General features: G+C 40.3%; 1 protein-coding gene across 1 annotated transcript in view; it reads right to left on the bottom strand.

Moving 5' to 3' along the window:
* LOC148503038 (N-acetylated-alpha-linked acidic dipeptidase 2-like) overlaps nt 1-16,982 on the bottom strand; it is a 206,321-nt gene extending 189,339 nt beyond the window's left edge. The window contains exons 1-2 of the mRNA XM_088449035.1: nt 16,898-16,982; nt 16,477-16,518 (exon numbers count right to left, since the gene is read on the bottom strand). Of these exons, the coding sequence (XP_088305161.1) occupies nt 16,477-16,518; nt 16,898-16,982 (127 nt within the window). The remainder of the gene's footprint in view (nt 1-16,476; nt 16,519-16,897) is intronic.
* Nucleotides 16,983-26,325: the final 9,343 nt, after the last annotated feature.

The raw sequence follows: 26,325 nt of genomic DNA, 5'->3' as shown, positions 1-26,325 counted from the left end.
AGAAAAATTAATCGGTTTTCCTGCCTCAGTAGTTCCCTATCTACATCCCCTCCTCTGATATTTAGATTAATCCTCTTCATCCCATACGCTCGTAATCCATTCGGGTTTCCTCCGTGATACTTAAGAAAATGTCTCGCTATCGGAGTCAGAGGTTTGAACAATCTACGATCTCTTTCTGCATTTCTTATGCTGTATACATGTTCAAATATCCTCTTTTTAAAAGATCTTTTAGTCTTCCCGATATAATTCTTATGACATGGGCATTGTAGGTTATAGATTACTCCTGTGGTATTACAGGTGATGTATTCATTAATATGCCATTCCTTGTTGAATCTGTCCCGGTACGACTCCATCGGGATCATAATTGGACATGCTCTGCAAGTTCCACATTGTCTGGATCCCTTTTTGAAATACAATTGTCTGGTCGGTGGTTCCAAATGACTTCTTGTTAGAATATCTTTTAAATTCTTAGATCTTCTCCAGCTCACTGGTATTCTTCCTCCAATAATGGAAGCCAAATCATTGTCTGTGTCTAATATACTCAGATGTTTTTGTAAGACATTCTGGATGTATCTCCATTCTTTGCAAAAAGTCCCTATGAATCTGACAGTCTCATCCTGGCCGCTCTCCCTTTTGGGTGTCAATAATTGGTCTCTTGTATATTTGTGAGTTTCATTGAATCCCCGTTTGATCATTCTATTACTATACCCCCGGCATCTTAATCTCTTGGTCAGTTCTTCCGACCTTTTCAGAAAGGTTTGTTTTTCAGAACAATTTCTCTTCATACGTAAAAACTCCCCTTTCGGTAGGCCTTTTAGTACTGGGGGAAAGTGTGAGCTCTCCTTGTGTAATATACTGTTTGTAGAGGTCTTTTTACGGTATAAATCTGAGGAAAGATGTCCATCTTCCTCTATTTTCAGAGTGACATCAAGGAAGTTAATGCTCTTTCTACTTGCTTCATACGTTAGTTTGAGGTTCAAATTGTTGTTATTTAATTTGATTAGAAATTCATGGAATGATTGTATATCTCCCTCCCATAGTATTAGGAGATCATCGATATATCTCAACCAGAGTATGATCTGGCTCGTATATACATCATTCGCCTCACCAAAAACTATCTCTCTCTCCCTCCACCCCAGGTAGAGGTTAGCATAAGTGGGGGCACATGTGGTCCCCATCGCAGTCCCTCGTACCTGGAGGTAGAAGTTGTTGTTACACACAAAATAGTTTTTGGTGAGGACGAATCTCAACAGGGATATCAGAAACTTGTTGAAGTCTGTTTCTTGACCCATACTCAGGAAATAGTCAACCGCTTTTAGACCGTATTCATGGCTAATGCTCGTGTAGAGACTCTCTACATCGCAGGTGATGAGCCACGTATGTTTGTTCAGTATGACATCTTGTATTTTACTCAGGACATCAGATGTATCCCTGATGTACGATGGTAAAGTTAAAACATGTTCTCTCAGGTGTGCATCCAAGAATCTGCTTGCTTGGGTCTCCCAGGGGGGGTTGTTTCATTTTTGTGAATCTTGGGAAGCAAGTATAAAGTTGGTATTTTAGGGTTGTCTTTCTTTAAATATTCATAATCTTTCTTGGAGATTACCCCATTCCTCCTCGCTATCCCTATCATATCATTATATAAATCAAGAAAGTTCTGGGTTGGGTTAAACGTTAATTTTTTGTAACACGAGGTATCCCCCAATTGTTTATTCAATTCTTCTATATATTGGTCACGAGGCCAAAGTACTATATTACCGCCCTGTTCTCAAGTTGTAAAACTTGAGAACAGTAAAAAAAACAAAAAAAAAACAAAAACAGATTGGAATTGCAGGTCTGAAATACAAGAAACGTTAGCACACAATAGATTGTGGAAGACTATTTGCAATCCCAACCCTATCCGATGGCTTGATTATTATATCATCCCATCGTTTGATTTCCCTTAGGGCTTCCCTTTCCTTTCTTGTCATATTGAATTCAGATTCTTTGGTTTCTTTAATAATTTCAAGATGGTTCAGATCCTTACTAACCAGATCCATGTACACCTTAATTTGTGGGCATATTGAAAAATCTGGGCAAAATATGGATTTCTTTTTCAGTGCAACTTGGGGAGTATCAATCAGTCGTTCAGAAAGATTATTTTCAGACAGTTTTTGGGATTCTTGTACAGATAGATCCCTTAAATCCTCCAATATGGAGAGGGCTTCAGCATCATCTTGAGAGATGCTTATCTCATTTGCGCATGGTTCCAAAGTATCTCCCCTTCGTTCCTTATTAAGAAAGAATTTTTTAAGGAGCAATTTTCTAGCGAAAAGGTTTAGGTCTTTTTCTAATTCAAACCTATCACATGTTTGTGTCGGTGAAAAAGATAGTCCCTTGTTAAGAACCTCCATCTGTGATGTTGTCAATACCTTATCCGTTAGGTTGACAATCCTAAGTCAATCGTCTATCTCTATTTCCTGTACCGACGGAAATCTCTGGGCTCCTCTCTCCATTCCCTGAGACCTCTCTTTTCTCTTCTTTCCCTTCCCCCTTCTAATCTTGTGATGTCTGGTCTCAGACCTTCCCTGTTTTCCCTGGGGGTAAGCTCTAAAAAAGCCCTTTGTTTCACTCGTTGGGGGATTGGGTTATAAGTGATCTCGTTGTCAGAGGATTCAGCCTCAGAAATAGAATAGTTCAACCGGGTATCTGTTGTTTTTCTTCTTATATGAGACCACTGATATGCAGTGTTTGTTGCGAAATCATTAATGTCTCTCTGCAGTTTGTTTCTCTTTCTACTGATAATCTCCTATTCAATGTTATCCACTTCAGTTCTATATTTATCATAGATTTTTTGGAATTTATCTATACCCTCAAAAGGTTTAAGTTTATCTCCTAATTATGCAATTTCTTTTGAATATTTTTCCAAGAGGATTTCATCATGTCTGATTAGTATATTAATCAGATTAAGGGAACATGCGGTTAGAACTTTTTCCCATTCTTCTTTAAGAGTTTCATTAGCTAATTCAAATGATGGGAAAACACGTGGTCTTAAGCCTCTAGGTGTAACATTTTTTTTTTATATAGTTTTCAAAGGTGGCTTTATTCCATACAGTCTTAGTTTGTTTAATTAGTGTATATTTGAGCTGTAGAAGGTCATTAGTCCAATCTCCTTGGATATTATCCACATTTCTGGTATCCCCATTAAGAAGAATATCTCCACAGTTCTTTAATTTAATTTGTCTGTCGTTTAAATCTCGACTCAGACTAAATGTTCCAATGTTCATTTCTATAGGATTGGACATATCTCAAGTTGATCTTTAAATGGTCAGGTATAGGCTCGACTTCCAAAATTACTAATATTCTATGTCAATAAATCTCTGATATCTATATTCTGGGCTAATAGTCTGTGCTAACCAGAGCAAAGAATGAGACAAGCTCATCTAAAGGAACAACACAATTTTGGATTTCTGATTGCACCAGACACCATATATGCCCTTGTATCTTGATTCAAAAAAACCCCACAATAATCACTCTTTCTCATTTGGAAGAATGGGGGTGCTACTACGGACAAGAATCATATCACAAGTAAATAAAGAGAAAAAAAGAAGAGAAATGTCCCTTGTAGTGCACTAAACAAAAATGATACATAAAATATAACTTTTATTAATATAATTAATATCTGAGGACTAAAAAGCGAAATATTAAAAAGGGGAAAATTGTGAGTAATGTAAATGAAATGTGTTATAAAAAATGCGTACGCTCCTATTACACTGAATGCCCTGATATTGATGTCAATAACCAGTTAGTATAAGTAGATATAGAGAGATTATGATGTTGCTAGAGAGTGTATATATATATATATATATATGTAAATATAAGATGGCCACCCCTAGATACAATGTGTGGCCCCTATTTAGTACAGAGTTTATCTCAATCTGAGTGACGTCAAAGACATCATCCTTTGGTGATTGTCATATTATAAATTGTTCCTCCCATCACATATATAAACAGATAATAGTAATATACACTGTTGTAATTACAGTGTTAATAAACAATAGAATTTATGTGATGTGTATTCACATATGATCAGTAGTATTCTCTGTCCATAAATATAAGGTTTATTTATTTTTGTTGTTAAACCCAATGCTATCATAGCATATCCACTGTGTAATTTTTCTCTATAGTTGTCACTCTCAAAGTGATGAAGTCCAATGCTTATATCACGGACATTCCACCATATGAAATATCTCACAGTCTCATATAGGACTCTATATCCCTCCCACACCAGACTTTATAGCTTGATTTTATATATCCCATATCAAGTATATCCCATCATATGTGTGGGGATGTTCATGGGAAATGGTTTATGCAAATTTGGGCATCTCTATTACCACTATCTTGTTTATCACATAAATCTCTGTGTGCTAAAGTGTCTGTCCGCAGGGGTCCCTGCGTAGCACAGCACTGCACTGAGTTACTATATCAGTGGTAATTCAAGTAACGGGTGATATAAATACATATTATTCTCGTTTGACACAGTTTCAGATAAAAAGGTTAAGCAACAGTAGCTTCTTATTGCTTGTGCTATTGTACACACTTCTCTATATGTTAGCAAACATTCACATGCTGGTCGCGCTGTAGTATACATATATAAGGTAAGTATTCCACATAATGCTGAGCTGACTAGCAGAGTATTAGGGCATAACAGAGTCTGGAGCGCCGCTAACCGACGCGGCGTTTCGCTAGGTAGCTTTATCAAGGTAAGCCGAGCTGCTTACCGTAAGTGTCTTATATACCATCAGATTTGTCTCATGGCCAATCCGGGACTCCTAAAGATAGATTCATCCAATCGGATTGCTAGATGTCTCATGATACCGCCCCTCCTTTCTCTGACTGACAGATTTGTTCTAACTAGACAGATACTAATGATTCACGTCTTTCAGACTAAAGTAGTCGAATCATGATTACTCAATCCATATATTATACTCGAAATCACAGAAATACCATAATATAAACAATAAAATGATGAGAGGAGGGTGTATATGATGCTGCTTGTATATTCTCATTAAATATTGGATAACAGTGCGGGAGACAAAAGGGGGAAGATTGATATTCCACCATTTGTTACAGTATAGGGTCTATCCAGGTTGATGGAACGATTTCCGAAAAACGGATTCAAACCCATTTAGGGAGATTTGGTGCACATATAATGGTGAGATCTTAAAAAATAGAATAAATACAATATAGTGAGTTGTCTCAGGGTCTTAAGGACATCAAAGTATAATGTTAAAAAATAAATATAAATAAATAAAGATTTCAAAATATAGTGTTATATCCATATAAATTTATATAAAGTGTACAGGTAACCGTATAAATAGATAAGTACAGTTCCGTGCAAAAATGTGCAAATTAGTGGTGAACTTACTGATATTCTATTATCAGTATTATGTGTATCTACATGATTATAAATCTATAAAGTTCAAAAATACATGTCCCTCAATTAAAAGACAAATAAAATTGTTAGACAAGTGCATATGTGTTTCATAAAATAAAAATTAAAATAAAAGAAGGTGTATGTGATAGATTTAAGTGAATAAGAGAGGAAAATCATAAAACCTAGGTTCCCCATGAAATGTGTGATTAAGGAAGGTAAATATATTCTTGAATCCAGGAGATTAATATTATTCAAGTTTCATAATATGGAGATATATTATCATTTCACAAATTGATCTTCACACATTAACTGATTATTATATTACTCCCAAAATGGTCTAATATATGATCCTATTTGTGACGCTTAGATGTTATTACTGCGTCACTCCCTTAAAAAAGGTACATAGCTATTTTCTTCATTTAAACCCATAGGTGTCATGGTATTCATAAGAAAAATTAATCGGGTTTCCTGCCTCAGTAGTTCCCTATCTACATCCCCTCCTCTGATATTTAGATTAATCCTCTTCATCCCATACGCTCGTAATCCATTCGGGTTTCCTCCGTGATACTTAAGAAAATGTCTCGCTATCGGAGTCAGAGGTTTGAACAATCTACGATCTCTTTCTGCATTTCTTATGCTGTATACATGTTCAAATATCCTCTTTTTAAAAGATCTTTTAGTCTTCCCGATATAATTCTTATGACATGGGCATTGTAGGTTATAGATTACTCCTGTGGTATTACAGGTGATGTATTCATTAATATGCCATTCCTTGTTGAATCTGTCCCGGTACGACTCCATCGGGATCATAATTGGACATGCTCTGCAAGTTCCACATTGTCTGGATCCCTTTTTGAAATACAATTGTCTGGTCGGTGGTTCCAAATGACTTCTTGTTAGAATATCTTTTAAATTCTTAGATCTTCTCCAGCTCACTGGTATTCTTCCTCCAATAATGGAAGCCAAATCATTGTCTGTGTCTAATATACTCAGATGTTTTTGTAAGACATTCTGGATGTATCTCCATTCTTTGCAAAAAGTCCCTATGAATCTGACAGTCTCATCCTGGCCGCTCTCCCTTTTGGGTGTCAATAATTGGTCTCTTGTATATTTGTGAGTTTCATTGAATCCCCGTTTGATCATTCTATTACTATACCCCCGGCATCTTAATCTCTTGGTCAGTTCTTCCGACCTTTTCAGAAAGGTTTGTTTTTCAGAACAATTTCTCTTCATACGTAAAAACTCCCCTTTCGGTAGGCCTTTTAGTACTGGGGGAAAGTGTGAGCTCTCCTTGTGTAATATACTGTTTGTAGAGGTCTTTTTACGGTATAAATCTGAGGAAAGATGTCCATCTTCCTCTATTTTCAGAGTGACATCAAGGAAGTTAATGCTCTTTCTACTTGCTTCATACGTTAGTTTGAGGTTCAAATTGTTGTTATTTAATTTGATTAGAAATTCATGGAATGATTGTATATCTCCCTCCCATAGTATTAGGAGATCATCGATATATCTCAACCAGAGTATGATCTGGCTCGTATATACATCATTCGCCTCACCAAAAACTATCTCTCTCTCCCTCCACCCCAGGTAGAGGTTAGCGTAAGTGGGGGCACATGTGGTCCCCATCGCAGTCCCTCGTACCTGGAGGTAGAAGTTGTTGTTACACACAAAATAGTTTTTGGTGAGGACGAATCTCAACAGGGATATCAGAAACTTGTTGAAGTCTGTTTCTTGACCCATACTCAGGAAATAGTCAACCGCTTTTAGACCGTATTCATGGCTAATGCTCGTGTAGAGACTCTCTACATCGCAGGTGATGAGCCACGTATGTTTGTTCAGTATGACATCTTGTATTTTACTCAGGACATCAGATGTATCCCTGATGTACGATGGTAAAGTTAAAACATGTTCTCTCAGGTGTGCATCCAAGAATCTGCTTGCGTTTTCTGTAAGGCTTCCCATTCCTGAGACAATGGGTCTCCCAGGGGGGGTTGTTTCATTTTTGTGAATCTTGGGAAGCAAGTATAAAGTTGGTATTTTAGGGTTGTCTTTCTTTAAATATTCATAATCTTTCTTGGAGATTACCCCATTCCTCCTCGCTATCCCTATCATATCATTATATAAATCAAGAAAGTTCTGGGTTGGGTTAAACGTTAATTTTTTGTAACACGAGGTATCCCCCAATTGTTTATTCAATTCTTCTATATATTGGTCACGAGGCCAAAGTACTATATTACCGCCCTGTTCTCAAGTTGTAAAACTTGAGAACAGTAAAAAAAACAAAAAAAAAACAAAAACAGATTGGAATTGCAGGTCTGAAATACAAGAAACGTTAGCACACAATAGATTGTGGAAGACTATTTGCAATCCCAACCCTATCCGATGGCTTGATTATTATATCATCCCATCGTTTGATTTCCCTTAGGGCTTCCCTTTCCTTTCTTGTCATATTGAATTCAGATTCTTTGGTTTCTTTAATAATTTCAAGATGGTTCAGATCCTTACTAACCAGATCCATGTACACCTTAATTTGTGGGCATATTGAAAAATCTGGGCAAAATATGGATTTCTTTTTCAGTGCAACTTGGGGAGTATCAATCAGTCGTTCAGAAAGATTATTTTCAGACAGTTTTTGGGATTCTTGTACAGATAGATCCCTTAAATCCTCCAATATGGAGAGGGCTTCAGCATCATCTTGAGAGATGCTTATCTCATTTGCGCATGGTTCCAAAGTATCTCCCCTTCGTTCCTTATTAAGAAAGAATTTTTTAAGGAGCAATTTTCTAGCGAAAAGGTTTAGGTCTTTTTCTAATTCAAACCTATCACATGTTTGTGTCGGTGAAAAAGATAGTCCCTTGTTAAGAACCTCCATCTGTGATGTTGTCAATACCTTATCCGTTAGGTTGACAATCCTAAGTCGATCGTCTATCTCTATTTCCTGTACCGACAGAAATCTCTGGGCTCCTCTCTCCATTCCCTGAGACCTCTCTTTTCTCTTCTTTCCCTTCCCCCTTCTAATCTTGTGATGTCTGGTCTCAGACCTTCCCTGTTTTCCCTGGGGGTAAGCTCTAAAAAAGCCCTTTGTTTCACTCGTTGGGGGATTGGGTTATAAGTGATCTCGTTGTCAGAGGATTCAGCCTCAGAAATAGAATAGTTCAACCGGGTATCTGTTGTTTTTCTTCTTATATGAGACCACCGATATGCAGTGTTTGTTGCGAAATCATTAATGTCTCTCTGCAGTTTGTTTCTCTTTCTACTGATAATCTCCTATTCAATGTTATCCACTTCAGTTCTTTATTTATCATAGATTTTTTGGAATTTATCTATACCCTCAAAAGGTTTAAGTTTATCTCCTAATTATGCAATTTCTTTTGAATATTTTTCCAAGAGGATTTCATCATGTCTGATTAGTATATTAATCAGATTAAGGGAACATGCGGTTAGAACTTTTTCCCATTCTTCTTTAAGAGTTTCATTAGCTAATTCAAATGATGGGAAAACACGTGGTCTTAAGCCTCTAGGTGTAACTTTTTGTTTTATATAGTTTTCAAAGGTGGCTTTATTCCATACAGTCTTAGTTTGTTTAATTAGTGTATATTTGAGCTGTAGAAGGTCATTAGTCCAATCTCCTTGGATATTATCCACATTTCTGGTATCCCCATTAAGAAGAATATCTCCACAGTTCTTTAATTTAATTTGTCTGTCGTTTAAATCTCGACTCAGACTAAATGTTCCAATGTTCATTTCTATAGGATTGGACATATCTCAAGTTGATCTTTAAATGGTCAGGTATAGGCTCGACTTCCAAAATTACTAATATTCTATGTCAATAAATCTCTGATATCTATATTCTGGGCTAATAGTCTGTGCTAACCAGAGCAAAGAATGAGACAAGCTCATCTAAAGGAACAACACAATTTTGGATTTCTGATTGCACCAGACACCATATATGCCCTTGTATCTTGATTCAAAAAAAACCCACAATAATCACTCTTTCTCATTTGGAAGAATGGGGGTGCTACTACGGACAAGAATCATATCACAAGTAACTAAAGAGAAAAAAAGAAGAGAAATGTCCCTTGTAGTGCACTAAACAAAAATGATACATAAAATATAACTTTTATTAATATAATTAATATCTGAGGACTAAAAAGCGAAATATTAAAAAGGGGAAAATTGTGTGTAATGTAAATGAAATGTGTTATAAAAAATGCGTACGCTCCTATTACACTGAATGCCCTGATATTGATGTCAATAACCAGTTAGTATAAGTAGATATAGAGAGATTATGATGTTGCTAGAGAGTGTATATATATATATATATATATGTAAATATAAGATGGCCACCCCTAGATACAATGTGTGGCCCCTATTTAGTACAGAGTTTATCTCAATCTGAGTGACGTCAAAGACATCATCCTTTGGTGATTGTCATATTATAAATTGTTCCTCCCATCACATATATAAACAGATAATAGTAATATACACTGTTGTAATTACAGTGTTAGTAAACAATAGAATTTATGTGATGTGTATTCACATATGATCAGTAGTATTCTCTGTCCATAAATATAAGGTTTATTTATTTTTGTTGTTAAACCCAATGCTATCATAGCATATCCACTGTGTAATTTTTCTCTATAGTTGTCACTCTCAAAGTGATGAAGTCCAATGCTTATATCACGGACATTCCACCATATGAAATATCTCACAGTCTCATATAGGACTCTATATCCCTCCCACACCAGACTTTATAGCTTGATTTTATATATCCCATATCAAGTATATCCCATCATATGTGTGGGGATGTTCATGGGAAATGGTTTATGCAAATTCTGGGCGTCTCTATTACCACTATCTTGTTTATCACATAAATCTCTGTGTGCTAAAGTGTCTGTCCGCAGGGGTCCCTGCGTAGCACAGCACTGCACTGAGTTACTATATCAGTGGTAATTCAAGTAACGGGTGATATAAATACATAATATTCTCGTTTGACACAGTTTCAGATAAAAAGGTTAAGCAACAGTAGCTTCTTATTGCTTGTGCTATTGTACACACTTCTCTATATGTTAGCAAACATTCACATGCTGGTCGCGCTGTAGTATACATATATAAGGTAAGTATTCCACATAATGCTGAGCTGACTAGCAGAGTATTAGGGCATAACAGAGTCTGGAGCGCCGCTAACCGACGCGGCGTTTCGCAAGGTAGCTTTATCAAGGTAAGCCGAGCCGCTTACCGGAAGTGTCTTATATACCATCAGATTTGTCTCATGGCCAATCCGGGACTCCTAAAGATAGATTCATCCAATCGGATTGCTAGATGTCTCATGATACCGCCCCTCCTTTCTCTGACTGACAGATTTGTTCTAACTAGACAGATACTAATGATTCACGTCTTTCAGACTAAAGTAGTCGAATCATGATTACTCAATCCATATATTATACTCGAAATCACAGAAATACCATAATATAAACAGTAAAATGATGAGAGGAGGGTGTATATGATGCTGCTTGTATATTCTCATTAAATATTGGATAACAGTGCGGGAGACAAAAGGGGGAAGATTGATATTCCACCATTTGTTACAGTATAGGGTCTATCCAGGTTGATGGAACGATTTCCGAAAAACGGATTCAAACCCATTTAGGGAGATTTGGTGCACATATAATGGTGAGATCTTAAAAAATAGAATAAATACAATATAGTGAGTTGTCTCAGGGTCTTAAGGACATCAAAGTATAATGTTAAAAAATAAATATAAATAAATAAAGATTTCAAAATATAGTGTTATATCCATATAAATTTATATAAAGTGTACAGGTAACCGTATAAATAGATAAGTACAGTTCCGTGCAAAAATGTGCAAATTAGTGGTGAACTTACTGATATTCTATTATCAGTATTATGTGTATCTACATGATTATAAATCTATAAAGTTCAAAAATACATGTCCCTCAATTAAAAGACAAATAAAATTGTTAGACAAGTGCATATGTGTTTCATAAAATAAAAATTAAAATAAAAGAAGGTGTATGTGATAGATTTAAGTGAATAAGAGAGGAAAATCATAAAACCTAGGTTCCCCATGAAATGTGTGATTAAGGAAGGTAAATATATTCTTGAATCCAGGAGATTAATATTATTCAAGTTTCATAATTTGTCTTTTAATTGAGGGACATGTATTTTTGAACTTTATAGATTTATAATCATGTAGATACACATAATACTGATAATAGAATATCAGTAAGTTCACCACTAATTTGCACATTTTTGCACGGAACTGTACTTATCTATTTATACGGTTACCTGTACACTTTATATAAATTTATATGGATATAACACTATATTTTGAAATCTTTATTTATTTATATTTATTTTTTAACATTATACTTTGATGTCCTTAAGACCCTGAGACAACTCACTATATTGTATTTATTCTATTTTTTAAGATCTCACCATTATATGTGCACCAAATCTCCCTAAATGGGTTTGAATCCGTTTTTCGGAAATCGTTCCATCAACCTGGATAGACCCTATACTGTAACAAATGGTGGAATATCAATCTTCCCCCTTTTGTCTCCCGCACTGTTATCCAATATTTAATGAGAATATACAAGCAGCATCATATACACCCTCCTCTCATCATTTTACTGTTTATATTATGGTATTTCTGTGATTTCGAGTATAATATATGGATTGAGTAATCATGATTCGACTACTTTAGTCTGAAAGACGTGAATCATTAGTATCTGCCTAGTTAGAACAAATCTGTCAGTCAGAGAAAGGAGGGGCGGTATCATGAGACATCTAGCAATCCGATTGGATGAATCTATCTTTAGGAGTCCCGGATTGGCCATGAGACAAATCTGATGGTATATAAGACACTTCCGGTAAGCGGCTCGGCTTACCTTGATAAAGCTACCTAGCGAAACGCCGCGTCGGTTAGCGGCGCTCCAGACTCTGTTATGCCCTAATACTCTGCTAGTCAGCTCAGCATTATGTGGAATACTTACCTTATATATGTATACTACAGCGCGACCAGCATGTGAATGTTTGCTAACATATAGAGAAGTGTGTACAATAGCACAAGCAATAAGAAGCTACTGTTGCTTAACCTTTTTATCTGAAACTGTGTCAAACGAGAATATTATGTATTTATATCACCCGTTACTTGAATTACCACTGATATAGTAACTCAGTGCAGTGCTGTGCTACGCAGGGACCCCTGCGGACAGACACTTTAGCACACAGAGATTTATGTGATAAACAAGATAGTGGTAATAGAGACGCCCAGAATTTGCATAAACCATTTCCCATGAACATCCCCACACATATGATGGGATATACTTGATATGGGATATATAAAATCAAGCTATAAAGTCTGGTGTGGGAGGGATATAGAGTCCTATATGAGACTGTGAGATATTTCATATGGTGGAATGTCCGTGATATAAGCATTGGACTTCATCACTTTGAGAGTGACAACTATAGAGAAAAATTACACAGTGGATATGCTATGATAGCATTGGGTTTAACAACTAAAATAAATAAACCTTATATTTATGGACAGAGAATACTACTGATCATATGTGAATACACATCACATAAATTCTATTGTTTATTAACACTGTAATTACAACAGTGTATATTACTATTATCTGTTTATATATGTGATGGGAGGAACAATTTATAATATGACAATCACCAAAGGTTGATGTCTTTGACGTCACTCAGATTGAGATAAACTCTGTACTAAATAGGGGCCACACATTGTATCTAGGGGTGGCCATCTTATATTTACATATATATATATATAGACTCTCTAGCAACCTCATAATCTCTCTATATCTACTTATACTAACTGGTTATTGACATCAATATCAGGGCATTCAGTGTAATAGGAGCGTACGCATTTTTTATAACACATTTCATTTACATTACACACAATTTTCCCCTTTTTAATATTTCGCTTTTTAGTCCTCAGATATTAATTATATTAATAAAAGTTATATTTTATGTATCATTTTTGTTTAGTGCACTACAAGGGACATTTCTCTTCTTTTTTTCTCTTTATTTACTTAGGACTCTGCTTTACCAGCCGGCAGGCAGGTAAGGCCGAGTTAGAGTAGGGGAAACACTGCTTAATGCCATCTCCAGGTGGTGTTATTATCACTGGGTTCCCCCTGGTATTTTTAAAACAATTCTCTTCGGTAAATTTGATGCAGATCACATGTCGCGTGTCAAGGGAAGCGGGCGGCTCTATACAGTGATGGACATCTTGGTATAGTGCGGTGGTTGCCGTGCGATTGCATTCATTAGCATATTTTCGTAAGTTAGAGGATGCGTGCAAACACAGCCTTGCGATCCAGCCTGAATAAGGCCTTAGGTTTTCTACTTTCTTGTTCCAGCCTGTGCAGTAGTCTGAACCAACCTGATTACACCACTGACTGTTATAGAGCTTCCAAAGTGCCAAGTCTTCAGTCTGCTGTTGTCGCGACGTCGAACAAGTCTTCTGTTAACATCTCGCCTGCTCATTGCAGGTTCTGTGGACGGTTCCTGTATTTACTTCAGACCGTATTGCAGCTCAGCAAATCTACTACCTATCTCATCACTGCTCCAAACCTGTCTGCTCTTCATACCATCGGTATCACCGTCAATGGTGGTTGTTGTCCTGAGGGTCCTCTCTCTGAGGGGTATATTTACTAAAGTGCAGGTTTCTAGAAGTGGAGATGTTGCCCATAGCAACCAATCAGATTCTGCTTAAGATTTATCTAGCACCTTCTAGAAGATAATAGGGGTGCGGGGGACTGGGTATTGGATCTATGGCCCTCATTCAGAGCCGTACGCTCTGAGCAGAGCGCACGCTCTGAATGAGGGCCGTCCTCCATAACTATGGAGCATCCTCCTGGACGCTCGTATAGCTGTGGGTCACCACCCACAGCATATACGAGCGTGCAGTTTGATGGCCGCGATGGTTGTGACCATCGCGACCATCGAAACTGCGAGCCGGAGCCTGCGGTTGAGGTTTTCAACCGCAAGGCCAGGAGTGATTTTGGCTCTATCAGAGCCAAAATCACTCCCACTGACATCACTAGTGTTGTCAGTGGGCCGGCTTCTGACGGTAGGCGTTCCCTTAGGAACGCCCTCGTCAGGGAGGCACGCCCACCAAAGGGGGCGTGCTGTCAATCAACATCGACAGCACGCCCCCTTTGATCAGACACAACGAGCAAAGGACTTTCCTTCGCTCGTCGCGTCTGGCGCATGCGCACGACAGAGCTCCCTCCGTCGTGCGCATGCTCAGTGCAGAACATCGACCCACTTGCGAGCGGACAGCCGCTTGCGAGTGGGTCTGAATCAGGCCCTATATCCCTTTCTGAGGGTGTAGTCTCCAGACACCCAGCTCTGGTATTCGGGTACCACTATCTTTTGTGGATGCCAGGTGGGCTATTGGTTTTCTGTATTACTCACTGTTCTGCCTCTGAGTTCTCAAACACTGGTTCCAGCCTTTTTGTCCTGAGATCAAAGCTGGGTTGAGTTAAACTCAATTGGTTCCAGGGGCAAACTGGGAGTCTTGCAGTAATCGCTGACCTCTTTGATGACACTAGGCTGCAAACACTTCCTGTAGAACAAGTGGATGGCAAAGATGCAACTTCCACATACAGAATATGTGCAGTAGGAGAGGGTGATCCATGGTGTCAAAGGCCGCAGAGAGGTCCAGAAGGATAAGGAGAGACAAGTGGCCCCTGGACTTAGTCAAGAGAAGATCGTTGGTAACTTTGGCCAGGGCAGTTTCAGTGGAGTGGAGGGGTCAGAAGACAGATTGGTGAGGATCAATGATAGAGTTGTCAGCACCCCCAACATGACCTGACCACTGTACATGATCATAATACACATCTATTACACTATACACAGACATAGGACACTACACCCCCAACATGACCTGACCACTGTACATGATCATAATACACTTCTATTACAGTGTATACAGACATAGGACACTACACCCCCAACATGACCTGACCACTGTACATGATCATAATACACTTCTATTACAGTGTATACAGACACAGGACACTACACCCCCAACATGGCCTGACCACTGTACATGATCATAATACACATCTATTACACTGTATACAGACACAGGACACTACACCCCCAACATGACCTGACCACTGTACATGATCATAATACACATCTATTACACTGTATACAGACACAGGACACTACACCCCCAACATGTCCTGACCACTGTACATGATCATAATACACATCTATTACACTGTATACAGACATAGGACACTACATCCCCAACATGACCTGATCACTGTACATGACCATAATACACATCTATTAAACTGTATACAGACATAGGACACTACACCCCCAACATGTCCTGACCACTGTACATGACCATAATACACATCTATTACACTCTATACAGACATAGGACACTATACCCCCAACATGACCTGACCACTGTACATGACCATAATACATCTATTACACTGTATACAGACATAGGACACTACACCCCCAACATGTCCTGACCACTGTACATGACCATAATACACATCTATTACACTGTATACAGACATAGGACACTACAACCCCAACATGTCCTGACCATAATACAATTCTATTACATTAGGGACACTAAACCTCCACTTCCCCCCCAACATGACATAATACAATTTTATTATAGTTTATATATTTATACAGACATAGGACACTACATCCCCAAAGTGATCTGACCACTGGGCATTACAATTGTACAGTATTACACTATACTCATTAATAGGATACCTGATATCTCCCTTAATTTACTTACAATTTAAGTAAAGTTGTTATATTATTTTGTAAAACACAATAATCTCACAATGCAAAAGTACAGTTCTGTATCACATCAGCGCTAACTTATAGAGCCGTGTACAATTGAGGAAAAACAATATGACAAATGTATCTGTATTTCTATACTCATTAATACAATTTTACATTTTTAATTTTATATTTATTTAACCACTAAATATAAGGATGTGCAATTCATATAGGTTTACCTTCCGCACCTTTAACACCTGTCTTGGACAGTTGGTATAATTCTGCAAGTAAGGGACGTGCAAATTAAAATACATACACACAATGTTTATAAGACTTAACATACCATGCCATATTAACAGCCTCACATCTTGACCATTGTATGCAGTTAAGTAGCTACAAAACTAATTAAACACCAGAATGAGTCTGGCAGAAACAAAAGCATGGCTTCACCAATGTTTGGGTTTTAAAAAATATTGCAGCAATTAATCAAATTTTCATCTACTAATGCATTTCTCAAGCTTGTCACAATCAGAGCTGTGCCAGCATAAGTTATTGCACTGTTTGTGTTCTGTGAGACGTTTTAAAGCATGTGATATTTGCACCTGAACAATGCAACATCTGCTAGGGAACATACAAGCAAAGGAGGCTAAAACAACTCACCTACAACTAATCCCAGGAGGAAGAGTGCAGCCATAGTCATGCCAGTCACAACACAAATCCGCTTCATCCCTTTTTTCCTGGCCATTATTAAACCTGACTACTATCTTCTGCAGAGTCAGGAACACAACTTGTAACTTTGTGTCAAGGAAACTCCTTTACTATTCAAAACTTTTTTTTTTTTTTTTAACATTACCAACATAAGTACTTGTGCCACCTAGTGGTAACAAACTAGATTACACTAGCACAAACTATTAATTCTGTGTTTAGAAGGCAAGGGAAGGGGTCATGTTGGTGGGTCTGTATACTGGACTATAGATAGAGCAGGGGTTCCCAACCACGGTCCTCAAGGCACACTAACAGTCCATGTTTTAAGGATAGCCATACTTGAGCTCATGTGTCTTAATTAGTACCTTAGTTATTTTGTTTTAACCATCTGTGCTAAAGCATGAATATCACTAAATCTAGGACTGTTAAGATGCATACACACTTTCAGATCTGTCAGAAGAACGATGAACTATGAACGATGAACTACGATCGATTTGAACGATTTTACCAATGATTTAATGAACTGCGAACTTATAACGATTTTTGACAGTATAAAATGAATGAAAATCTACCAAATCTGACTGCAAACACATCAGATGTCAGATATAGTTATCTGCCAAACGGGAACGCGCATCGTTGCAGGGACACATGTCTTTCAGATATGAACAATTTTTAAAATCGTTATTGTACAAATCTGAAGGAAAATCTGACCGTGTGTATGCACCATTAGTGTGCCTTGAGGACTGAGGTTGGGAAACACTGCTATAGAGGCTGCACTTCTCAGATAGCCTATTTTTTAAAAGAGAGCATCCTCTTTTGCTCAGAAGGGACAAAAAAAAAAAAGAGTACACATTCAATAAAGACGATAATGAAGACTAACTATGCACGTTATTATTACTATTAATATCCCTGATTTATATGGTTCCACAAGGGTTCCGCAGCGCCTAACAAAGTACTTAAACAGTTGAACAGAACAAGAAAACAGTGACATACAGTACAAGACATTGCAGGACAAGTACATGATATATAAACATTGCTGCAACAGTAGCAGGATGGCAAAAGTCAAGGGTTAGGTGCTGTTGTAAGGAGTATAGAGTAGATAATATAAGTAAAGGAAGGAAAAGCACATGAGGGAAGAGGGCCCTGCTCGTGAGAGCTTACATTCTAAAGGGGAGGGGCAGACAAACGGGTGACACAGATGGTGAATTAGCTGACACATACAAAGGCAACTTTGCCATGGTAAGTTAGCAATAAACCGCAACAAAGTTATCTCTAGTATTTTGCGATGTCTGGTCCAAACTAACATCTTGCAGAAAATGTCATCGGCTCCCAAACAAATACTGCTCCAACGTCAAGGTGTCTGCTCCAGTAGATTGAAGACACTTTAGTACAATTCACACGTCATGCTGATTTAAATATTAAGAGAACTGCTGTGCTACCACTTCTAGTACTGTACTAGCACTTGCAAGTTAGGAGCTCATTCAGAGCCGCTCGCTGCTGGCGGCCGCTCGCTCTGAATGTGGGCGTGTTTTGTTTTTTTTTGGTCTCCAGCTGCTCGCAAAGCTGTGGGTGACCACCCACAGCTTGCGAGAGCGGGCTGGAGACCATTGTGATAATCGCGACCATCGGCCTTGCGATGAGACCCTGGGGTAGGGTCTAGCTGCCGCAAGGCCGAGTGGACTTCCTGCTCTAATAGAGCAGGAAGTCCACTACTGACATCAATAGTGATGTCAGTTGGACCGCCCAACAAACGCCAGGCATTCCTAAAGGAATGCCTGCGTTTGAGCATCCACCCCCCCACCTGCCCACAAAACGGGGCGAGCTGTCAATCAACATCGACAGCCGCCCCGTCTTGTTGCGAGGCCTGCAGCAACTGAACTTCAGTCGCTCAGCAGGGCTCACGCACACGCATGCCGGACCAGGCGCATGCACAGTGTGCAAACATCGGGCCGCTTGCGAGCGGCCCTGAATCAGCTTCTTATTGTGGACTGAAGGACACACAGGGAGAATTCAATTATACCCTTTTCACATTGCAAAGCTGGGTTGCTTCTGGTATTTTGTGCACGAGTCCATAACAGGTGCGACCCAGCGGAGCCCTATCAGACTGGCAGCCCAACCCAGCAAATTTTTGGGTTGATTACATCACCGCTAATACGTGCTAAGCTAGCGCTTGGAGATGAGATGATCTTTGAACTTCAAATGCTGGCTCTTCATATACTGTGAACGGGACTTGGTCGCGACGACCCGGGTTACCCATTCACACTGCTTAGCGTGATGGGTTATTATTATTATTATCATTTATTTATATGGCACCACAAGTGTTCCGCTGCGCCTTACAAAGTACATAAACAAATTGTTGACCAGTGACTTACAGAACAATGCAGGACCAGGACATGGATAATATACATTGCTACATTAGCGACCATAACACCCACATAAGCAGCAGAGCATAAGCAACCAAGTGTTAGGTGCCCTAGCGGGGAGTAAGAAGTAGATGAAATTAACGTAGGGAGAAGCACAAGAGGTTAGAGGGCCCTGCTCGTAAGAACTTACATTCTAAAAGGGAGGAGCAGATAAACAGGTGTGACACAGATGGGGTAGACTGGGAGGAAGGAGCATGTAGCAGCAAGTTAGGATGATAGCTGGAAGGCTTTGATATAGTAGTGGGTCTTGTGAGCCGGTTTGAAGGATTGCAAAGAGGTGGAGAGTCTGATGGGGAGTGGGAGAGAGTTCCAGAGGTGGGGAGCAGTGCGGGCAAAATCTTGGAGGCGGGAGTGGGAGGACGTAATCAGCTGGCATGAAAGGTGGCGTGCATTAGTTGAACAAAGAGAGCGGAGAGGAGAGTGAAGGGAGATGAGATCAGAGATGTATATGGGGGAAGATTGGGTGAGGGCTTTGTAAGCGAGCGTGAGAACCTTAAATTGGGTACTAAAAGGGAAGGGGAGCCAGTGAAGAGCTTGTAGGAGAGGGGAGGCAGATGTAGAGCGTTTTAAGATCAAGATGAACCGAGCAGCAGCATTGACGACAGACTGGAGAGGAGAGAGATGGAATTTGGGGAGGCCAGATAGGAGGAGGTTACAGTAGTCCAATCTGGAGATAACCAATGAGTGTATTAAGGTCTTAGTAGCATCCTGGGTGAGAGAGGGCCTGATCTTGGAAATATTTTTGAGATGGAAACAACAGGACTGAGAGAGGTTCTGGATATGTGGTTTGAAGGAGAGAAGAGTCCAGGATAACTCCAAGACAGCGCACCTTGGGACTAGATGAGATAGTTATTCCATCTATTGATAAAGAAATAGTGGGAGGTGAGGTTATGTGGGAGGGTGGGAAGACGATCAGCTCTGTCTTAGATATATTAAATTTAAGAAATTGCTGGGACATCCAGGAAGAGATGGCAGAGAGACAGTTGGACATACGAGTCAGAAGAGAGGGGTATTCAACCCCGCTCATTACCAGGGTCAACCTGGCCCTTTCACACTGCACAGTAACCCAGGTTGCTGCACGTTCACGTGCAACAACCCGGGCTATTGCTGCAATTGTGAAAGGGGTATTAGCCAAGATAACCTGTTTACATGGGTTAACGTGGCTAAATGCAACTTAATGCGGCCATGTGCGCATTTTTTGCTATTCTATTAGCCGTGCAAACTTAGCCGCATTAACTCTTCATTGAATTTAACACAGATTTTTCTTCGCAGTCCCTGAACAGGTGAAAAGTTTGTGAAAATCCCTATTTTAAGGTAAAAATGACAGGATTTGGGTCAGAGACCCTGGGGCGCACCTTCCTCCTTCCTTAATGATTAATAAAGCACTTAGAAGTTTTTAATTACCTTTATATGACCCACTGTATAATAAAATGTAATTTTGGGGGTGATATTCTACACAAAATGTGTGGAACAGGTATATGGGGGGTGCTGTATGGATGGGGCAGGTGTTTTTAGGCCTGCAGGTTTGAGTTACAGAAGCTTTGTATTATTTTTGTATTGATAATTAAAACTTAAAAAATCAGACATTTGACACCTTTTAAGAGCCCAAAATAATTTACTTTTGCTCACTTAGGGGTCAATCCTACTAGGTGCGAAGGGTGCGATGTGTTGTTGCAACTGCATTTAAATGCTGGCAACGGCACCGCATCTCGTACCCATCGCTACCCGACCCGAGCCTGGATTTGCATAATTTTGCTCAGAGCCCTATTGGGCTGCGAGCAATATTAGGCGAATCTGGAGCTGCCGTGAAGTCCGGCCCTTGCTGTGATGACTCGTTCCAGCGAGATCATCACGGCTAATAGGATTGACCCCTTAGAGTGGGATGTGCTAAGCATCGTATTAGTTATGCCTGTCTTCGGGTACATAACACTGTTCATTACCATGGTATGTACCAAGAATACCGTAAAGGACAGTTCTCCTGATAAGAGCTGACCTTTGCGATGCTGTCGGGCAGAGGGATTTCCGGGTTTAACACTCAGAGGTCCCTCTGGCGTCCTTCCCGAAAACGGCATTTTAGTACATCTCGGCCTAAGGAAATAACGTTTTCGGGGGTTTTACCAAATTTCCCATATGTACAATACAATGCACTCCCAGTGCTTCGTCCCGATGAGCAAAGCTACCTTCAGGTGGGGTTAGCCAATAGGAGCCTATGGGCTTTTCGAGACGTTCCCTATTGGGAGGGATCCGAAGGACAGCTTTCCCAATAAGGACAGCTCTTGTCAGGAAAGCTGTCTTTTGCAATACTCTTGGTACATACCGCGGTATGTACCTGAAGACAGGGGTGGTATACTGCATAGCTAATGCGATGTATTAAAGTAAAATAATAGTGACGTTCGATCAACTTACTTGGCGTTCCAAAGTCCAAAAGATTTATTTGCATAAAGAAATACAAAGAGTACTGCCCACACAATGCACATGCGCGGTTGGCACCGACACAAGGCGTCAATTCTGACTTTCTGACTTGCTGGGTCAGTGTGGCACATTTTATAGACAGAAAACCATAAAGGAGTAACCTTAGTAACACATATTACAGTTTAGATACACTGGTCACTACACAATAGGTTACAGGTAAAAGTAATGCAACTGGTCCAACTTTCAAACTGTCTTCCTGAGTGGTGGTTACCTCTTACTTGTTATCATTGTTGTATCCATGTGTCCTCAGGTGCTCAGTCGCTCGCCAATCAGAGTGGCAGGTAACAGCTTATACCCCTTTTCCACCTAAATTCCGGGTCTGACCCGGAGTTGGAACAAAGTTCCTATCCGGATCAGACCCAGAATTTTGCCGGCGCTGACTCGGGATATTCCCGAGTCAGCGCCGCTCACACCGCAGTCGGGTCTGCATAGACCCGGCTTTTGCGGAGTGAAAGTGGACGCTTGGAGATGACGTCATCTCCAAGCGCCACTGAAGCCGGACCAATCGGACGGCTAGCAGCGCACTCCAGGTCTTCGTGACCCGGAGTGCGCTGTTCCCATAGCAGGGTTTCACGGGCTACGCCCGTGTTAAACCCTGCTAGTTACCTGGGTTGGATTGCCGGGTCACTCGACCCGGCGATCCAACCCCCTGCCCTTTTACACCAGGGAGCTGCCCGGGTTAACCCTTAAAAAACCCGGGTTTTAGCTCCGGTGTAAAAGGGGTATTACACTACAGTTAAAAACAGGTTATTGTGATCACTTACGAAATCAAATATATTTTCATACATAGAATTGCAGTGCTATATTTATACACTGTTATATTGGAAATTGTGCAACATTCGTAAAGACTATAAACACTAATATATAACAATGCATGATATTGAAAAGCAATATTTAAGTATATGGAAATATAAAATATGATTTAAATGTACAGAAAGTTGTTTATTGTTGTACTTCATTCAGTTTTGGTATTTAACTTTGACAGATGCTAAGTACATCCTGCCCTAATAGATATCTTTACTGTTTGCACTTTTTTGGGGTAGAGGGTGATTTCCTAATTTTCCCCCCTCTTAGCACGGCCAACATCATAGAGCATGACTGCACAACCGCTGGGATAAGCCTTTTCCAATTAAATTGAGGGTGAAGCGGGAGCGTGCACAGTTGTGATAAGTGAAATTACTGCACGATAAGCGTGTTCATTCAAGCTGCAGTGAACAAAGAATTTACTGTGGCTAACTGTATCTGCCCCATAGTATTTATTATATGTGCCGGGTTCCGTGCAACTCAGCTTGCGCCGAGCAACTGTTTAGCTGGAATGCATACATCAGCAACAGATTGTCGCAATTCCCCGATCCCCAGATGCCAGGATTGGGGCATCCGTGAAATCCAACATGTCGGATTTCCCTGATTTGCTGATCCTGACCAACATATGATTGGGATTGACAAATTAGAGATTTATAACATGGAGAATTTCCCCAATTCCCCATCGGATAGGCGATCATCAAATCGGGGAAACTGTCGCCTGATGTATGGGACCCTTTAGTCACATAATCGGATGTGAAAAACCGCTTAACAAGACTGCACTGATTAATTAGATACAGTATGTGACACTTGTATATCTGTGTGCGAATGAGTCTGAATTCTGTGTGGACTGTATAGAGGGGATGTAATTGGGTAGGATAGCTTATTTGGATGGGTCTGGTGGTACTTGATAAGCTTATCTGAAGAGATGAATACTCAGAGTATACTTGAAGGTTTGGAGACAGCAGAAAGTGTTATTGTGCATGTGAGGGCATTCCACAGAGTGGGCACAGCCTGTAAAAAGTCCTGTAACCGTGATTGGGAGCAGGTAATGCGTGTGGATGAAAGACGCAGATCTGGTTCAAATCCCGACACCGGAAGACCAGCACCAGTGAAGATCCCGACAGCAGCTAAGGTAAGTACTAACTAACCTAACCCTCCCTTAGGGCTGCCTAACCCTAACCTCCCGCCCAAGTGCCTAACCCCCCCTGTAAGTGCCTAAACCTAACCCCCCCTTCCCCGCAGCCTAAACCGAAGTCTCTCGTGGGGGGGGGGGGCTAACCCTAACCTCCCCCCGGGGGTGCCTAACACTAACCCCCCCTTCTCCTAGCCTAACCTTCCCGGGGGTTGCCTAACCCTAAATCACCCCCGGAAGCCCTTAACCTAACCCTCCCGCCCCAGCGATTGTCCGCGCCCTGTTTTCCTTCGATCGGGATGCCGGGCGTAGGTAAACTGACAGGCGTCGGGATTTCGACGCCTGTCATTAGACCCTTGCCAAGATTAGACAGTAAGGATCCCGACGGTCGGCATTTAGACCGTCGGCATCACGACTGCATACCTGCAGATCTAGTGCAGAGTGGAGAGGTCCAACTGGGTGATAGTTTGAGATATAGATGTGTCCACATACACCTTGCCTCCTTGCGCGTTAAACAGGCCTTCTAGTCCCGCCATGCCTTCTAGTCCCGCCATGCCTTCTAGTGCCGCCATGCCTTCTAGTCCCGCCATGCCTTCTAGTGCCGCCATGCCTGCTGACATAGTAACGTAACCTTTCACATGCAGATACACCCACAGTCGCACACAGAACACAGGTTTTCCATATATCATTTTGATCAACAGAAGCTGCTTGTGCGTCCTATTTACATCACTGTGTGAATAATATGCACTGGAAGGTAAAAAGTCGCACAAAAAGAGTTACAGGTGGCTCTTGCGTTATGTGTAAAGCGACTTGTAGCACACGGAGGATAGATGTATCTATGTGTGGACACATCTGTAAGTGAAGAGATTTAAATTTTGATGTATTTTGGTTAATATCCTTATGTGTAAGTAAAAGTATTTTATATTGAATTCTGAAGAACACAGGTAACCAATGGAGGGACTGATAGAGCGGATAAGCAAATACCTATTTTCCAAAAAGTATTGAAGTCCACATAAAAATGTAACAGAACTATAAAGAATATCATTTATTTATTAGCAGTTAAGGGCACACATATTACACAGTGCTTTCCAGGCAATTTTTCAGTACTGTACTCTAATAAAAACTGTTCGTCCTCTGTACAGACACTGAAGTACAAATAAATCTCTCCAGACAAAGGAATTACATTGTACAATACTGGATCTGGTCTAACAGAATCAACACAAGAATTTTCAATTAACTGTTATCTTTACAGGGAGGAAATACAAGAACCCTTTAAAACAATAGACAATGGCTTCAGTATAACCAAACAGAAGCTTGAACTCCTAATAGAATCATGCAAAACAATAGTCAGCATCATTCTCGGGAACCATTGTCCCATTATTATTATGAAAGAAATCTGTTTGGAGCTACAAAACTAATTAGGATAATAATTAGATAATTGGACATCCGACTCGTTAGGCAGTGGTTTCACTGGAGCCAGATTAATGTATGTGTAAGTCATCTGGTTGGCTAAATCGTACAGAGCTGGTCATTCAGTCTATGGGGACAGAGGGGTAACAGTTGGGAGGTGGTTTAATTGGCACAGTCAGATTAAGTAGGGTCACATGTTACCCTTTAGTTATTGCAATTGTTGGCCAATAGTGTTCTCTATTCTCTATTCCAATATCCCTTTTACACTAGCTCCAATAGCCCGGGTTTTTGCACGTGAACGCACAGGAACCCAGGTTACTGTGCTGTGTGAAAGAGCCGGGTTGAAATAATCCGAGTCGAGCCGGCATTTCAACCCTGGTTACGAGAAAGGTTGAATGCGTGTTCAACCCTGCTCGTGATGAGATCATCTGCAAGTGCTGGCTCGTCACGTGACGCAGATGGCGTCATCGATCCGATATTAGTGTCCACATGGTGATTAGCTGAATATGTCCAAATTGATGGGCAAAATAGGTTGCTAGCTCAATGCATTGTACGTTGCTGGTTCTCAATACTAATTTCCCTCATGACAATCTCAGCATTCTGCCACCTGCATGTGTACAGTACTGCATTCTACCACCTGCATGGGTAGAGGACAGCATTCTGCCACCTGCATGGGTACAGTACAGCATTCTGCCACCTGCATGGGTTCAGTACTGCATTCTGCACCTGCATGGGTACAGTACAGCATTCTGCCACCTGCATGGCTACAGTACTGCATTCTGCCACCTGCATGGGTACAGTACAGCATTCTGCCACCTGCATGGCTACAGTACAGCATTCTGCCACCTGCATGGCTACAGTACTGCATTCTGCCACCTGCATGGGTACAGTACAGCATTCTGCCACCTGCATGGGTTCAGTACTGCATTCTGCACCTGCATGGGTACAGTACAGCATTCTGCCACCTGCATGGGTACAGTACAGCATTCTGCCACCTGCATGGGTTCAGTACTGCATTCTGCACCTGCATGGCTACAGTACAGCATTCTGCCACCTGCATGGGTACAGTACAGCATTCTGCCACCTGCATGGGTACAGTACTGCATTCTGCCACCTGCATGGGTACAGTACAGCATTCTGCC

Source organism: Taudactylus pleione, unplaced genomic scaffold, assembly GCF_031769625.1.
Source record: "Taudactylus pleione unplaced genomic scaffold, aTauple2 ptg000478l, whole genome shotgun sequence".
Lineage (NCBI taxonomy): Eukaryota > Metazoa > Chordata > Amphibia > Anura > Myobatrachidae > Taudactylus > Taudactylus pleione.
Note: the sequence above shows the minus strand (reverse complement) of the source record. Positions and strands in the feature narration are given on the sequence as shown.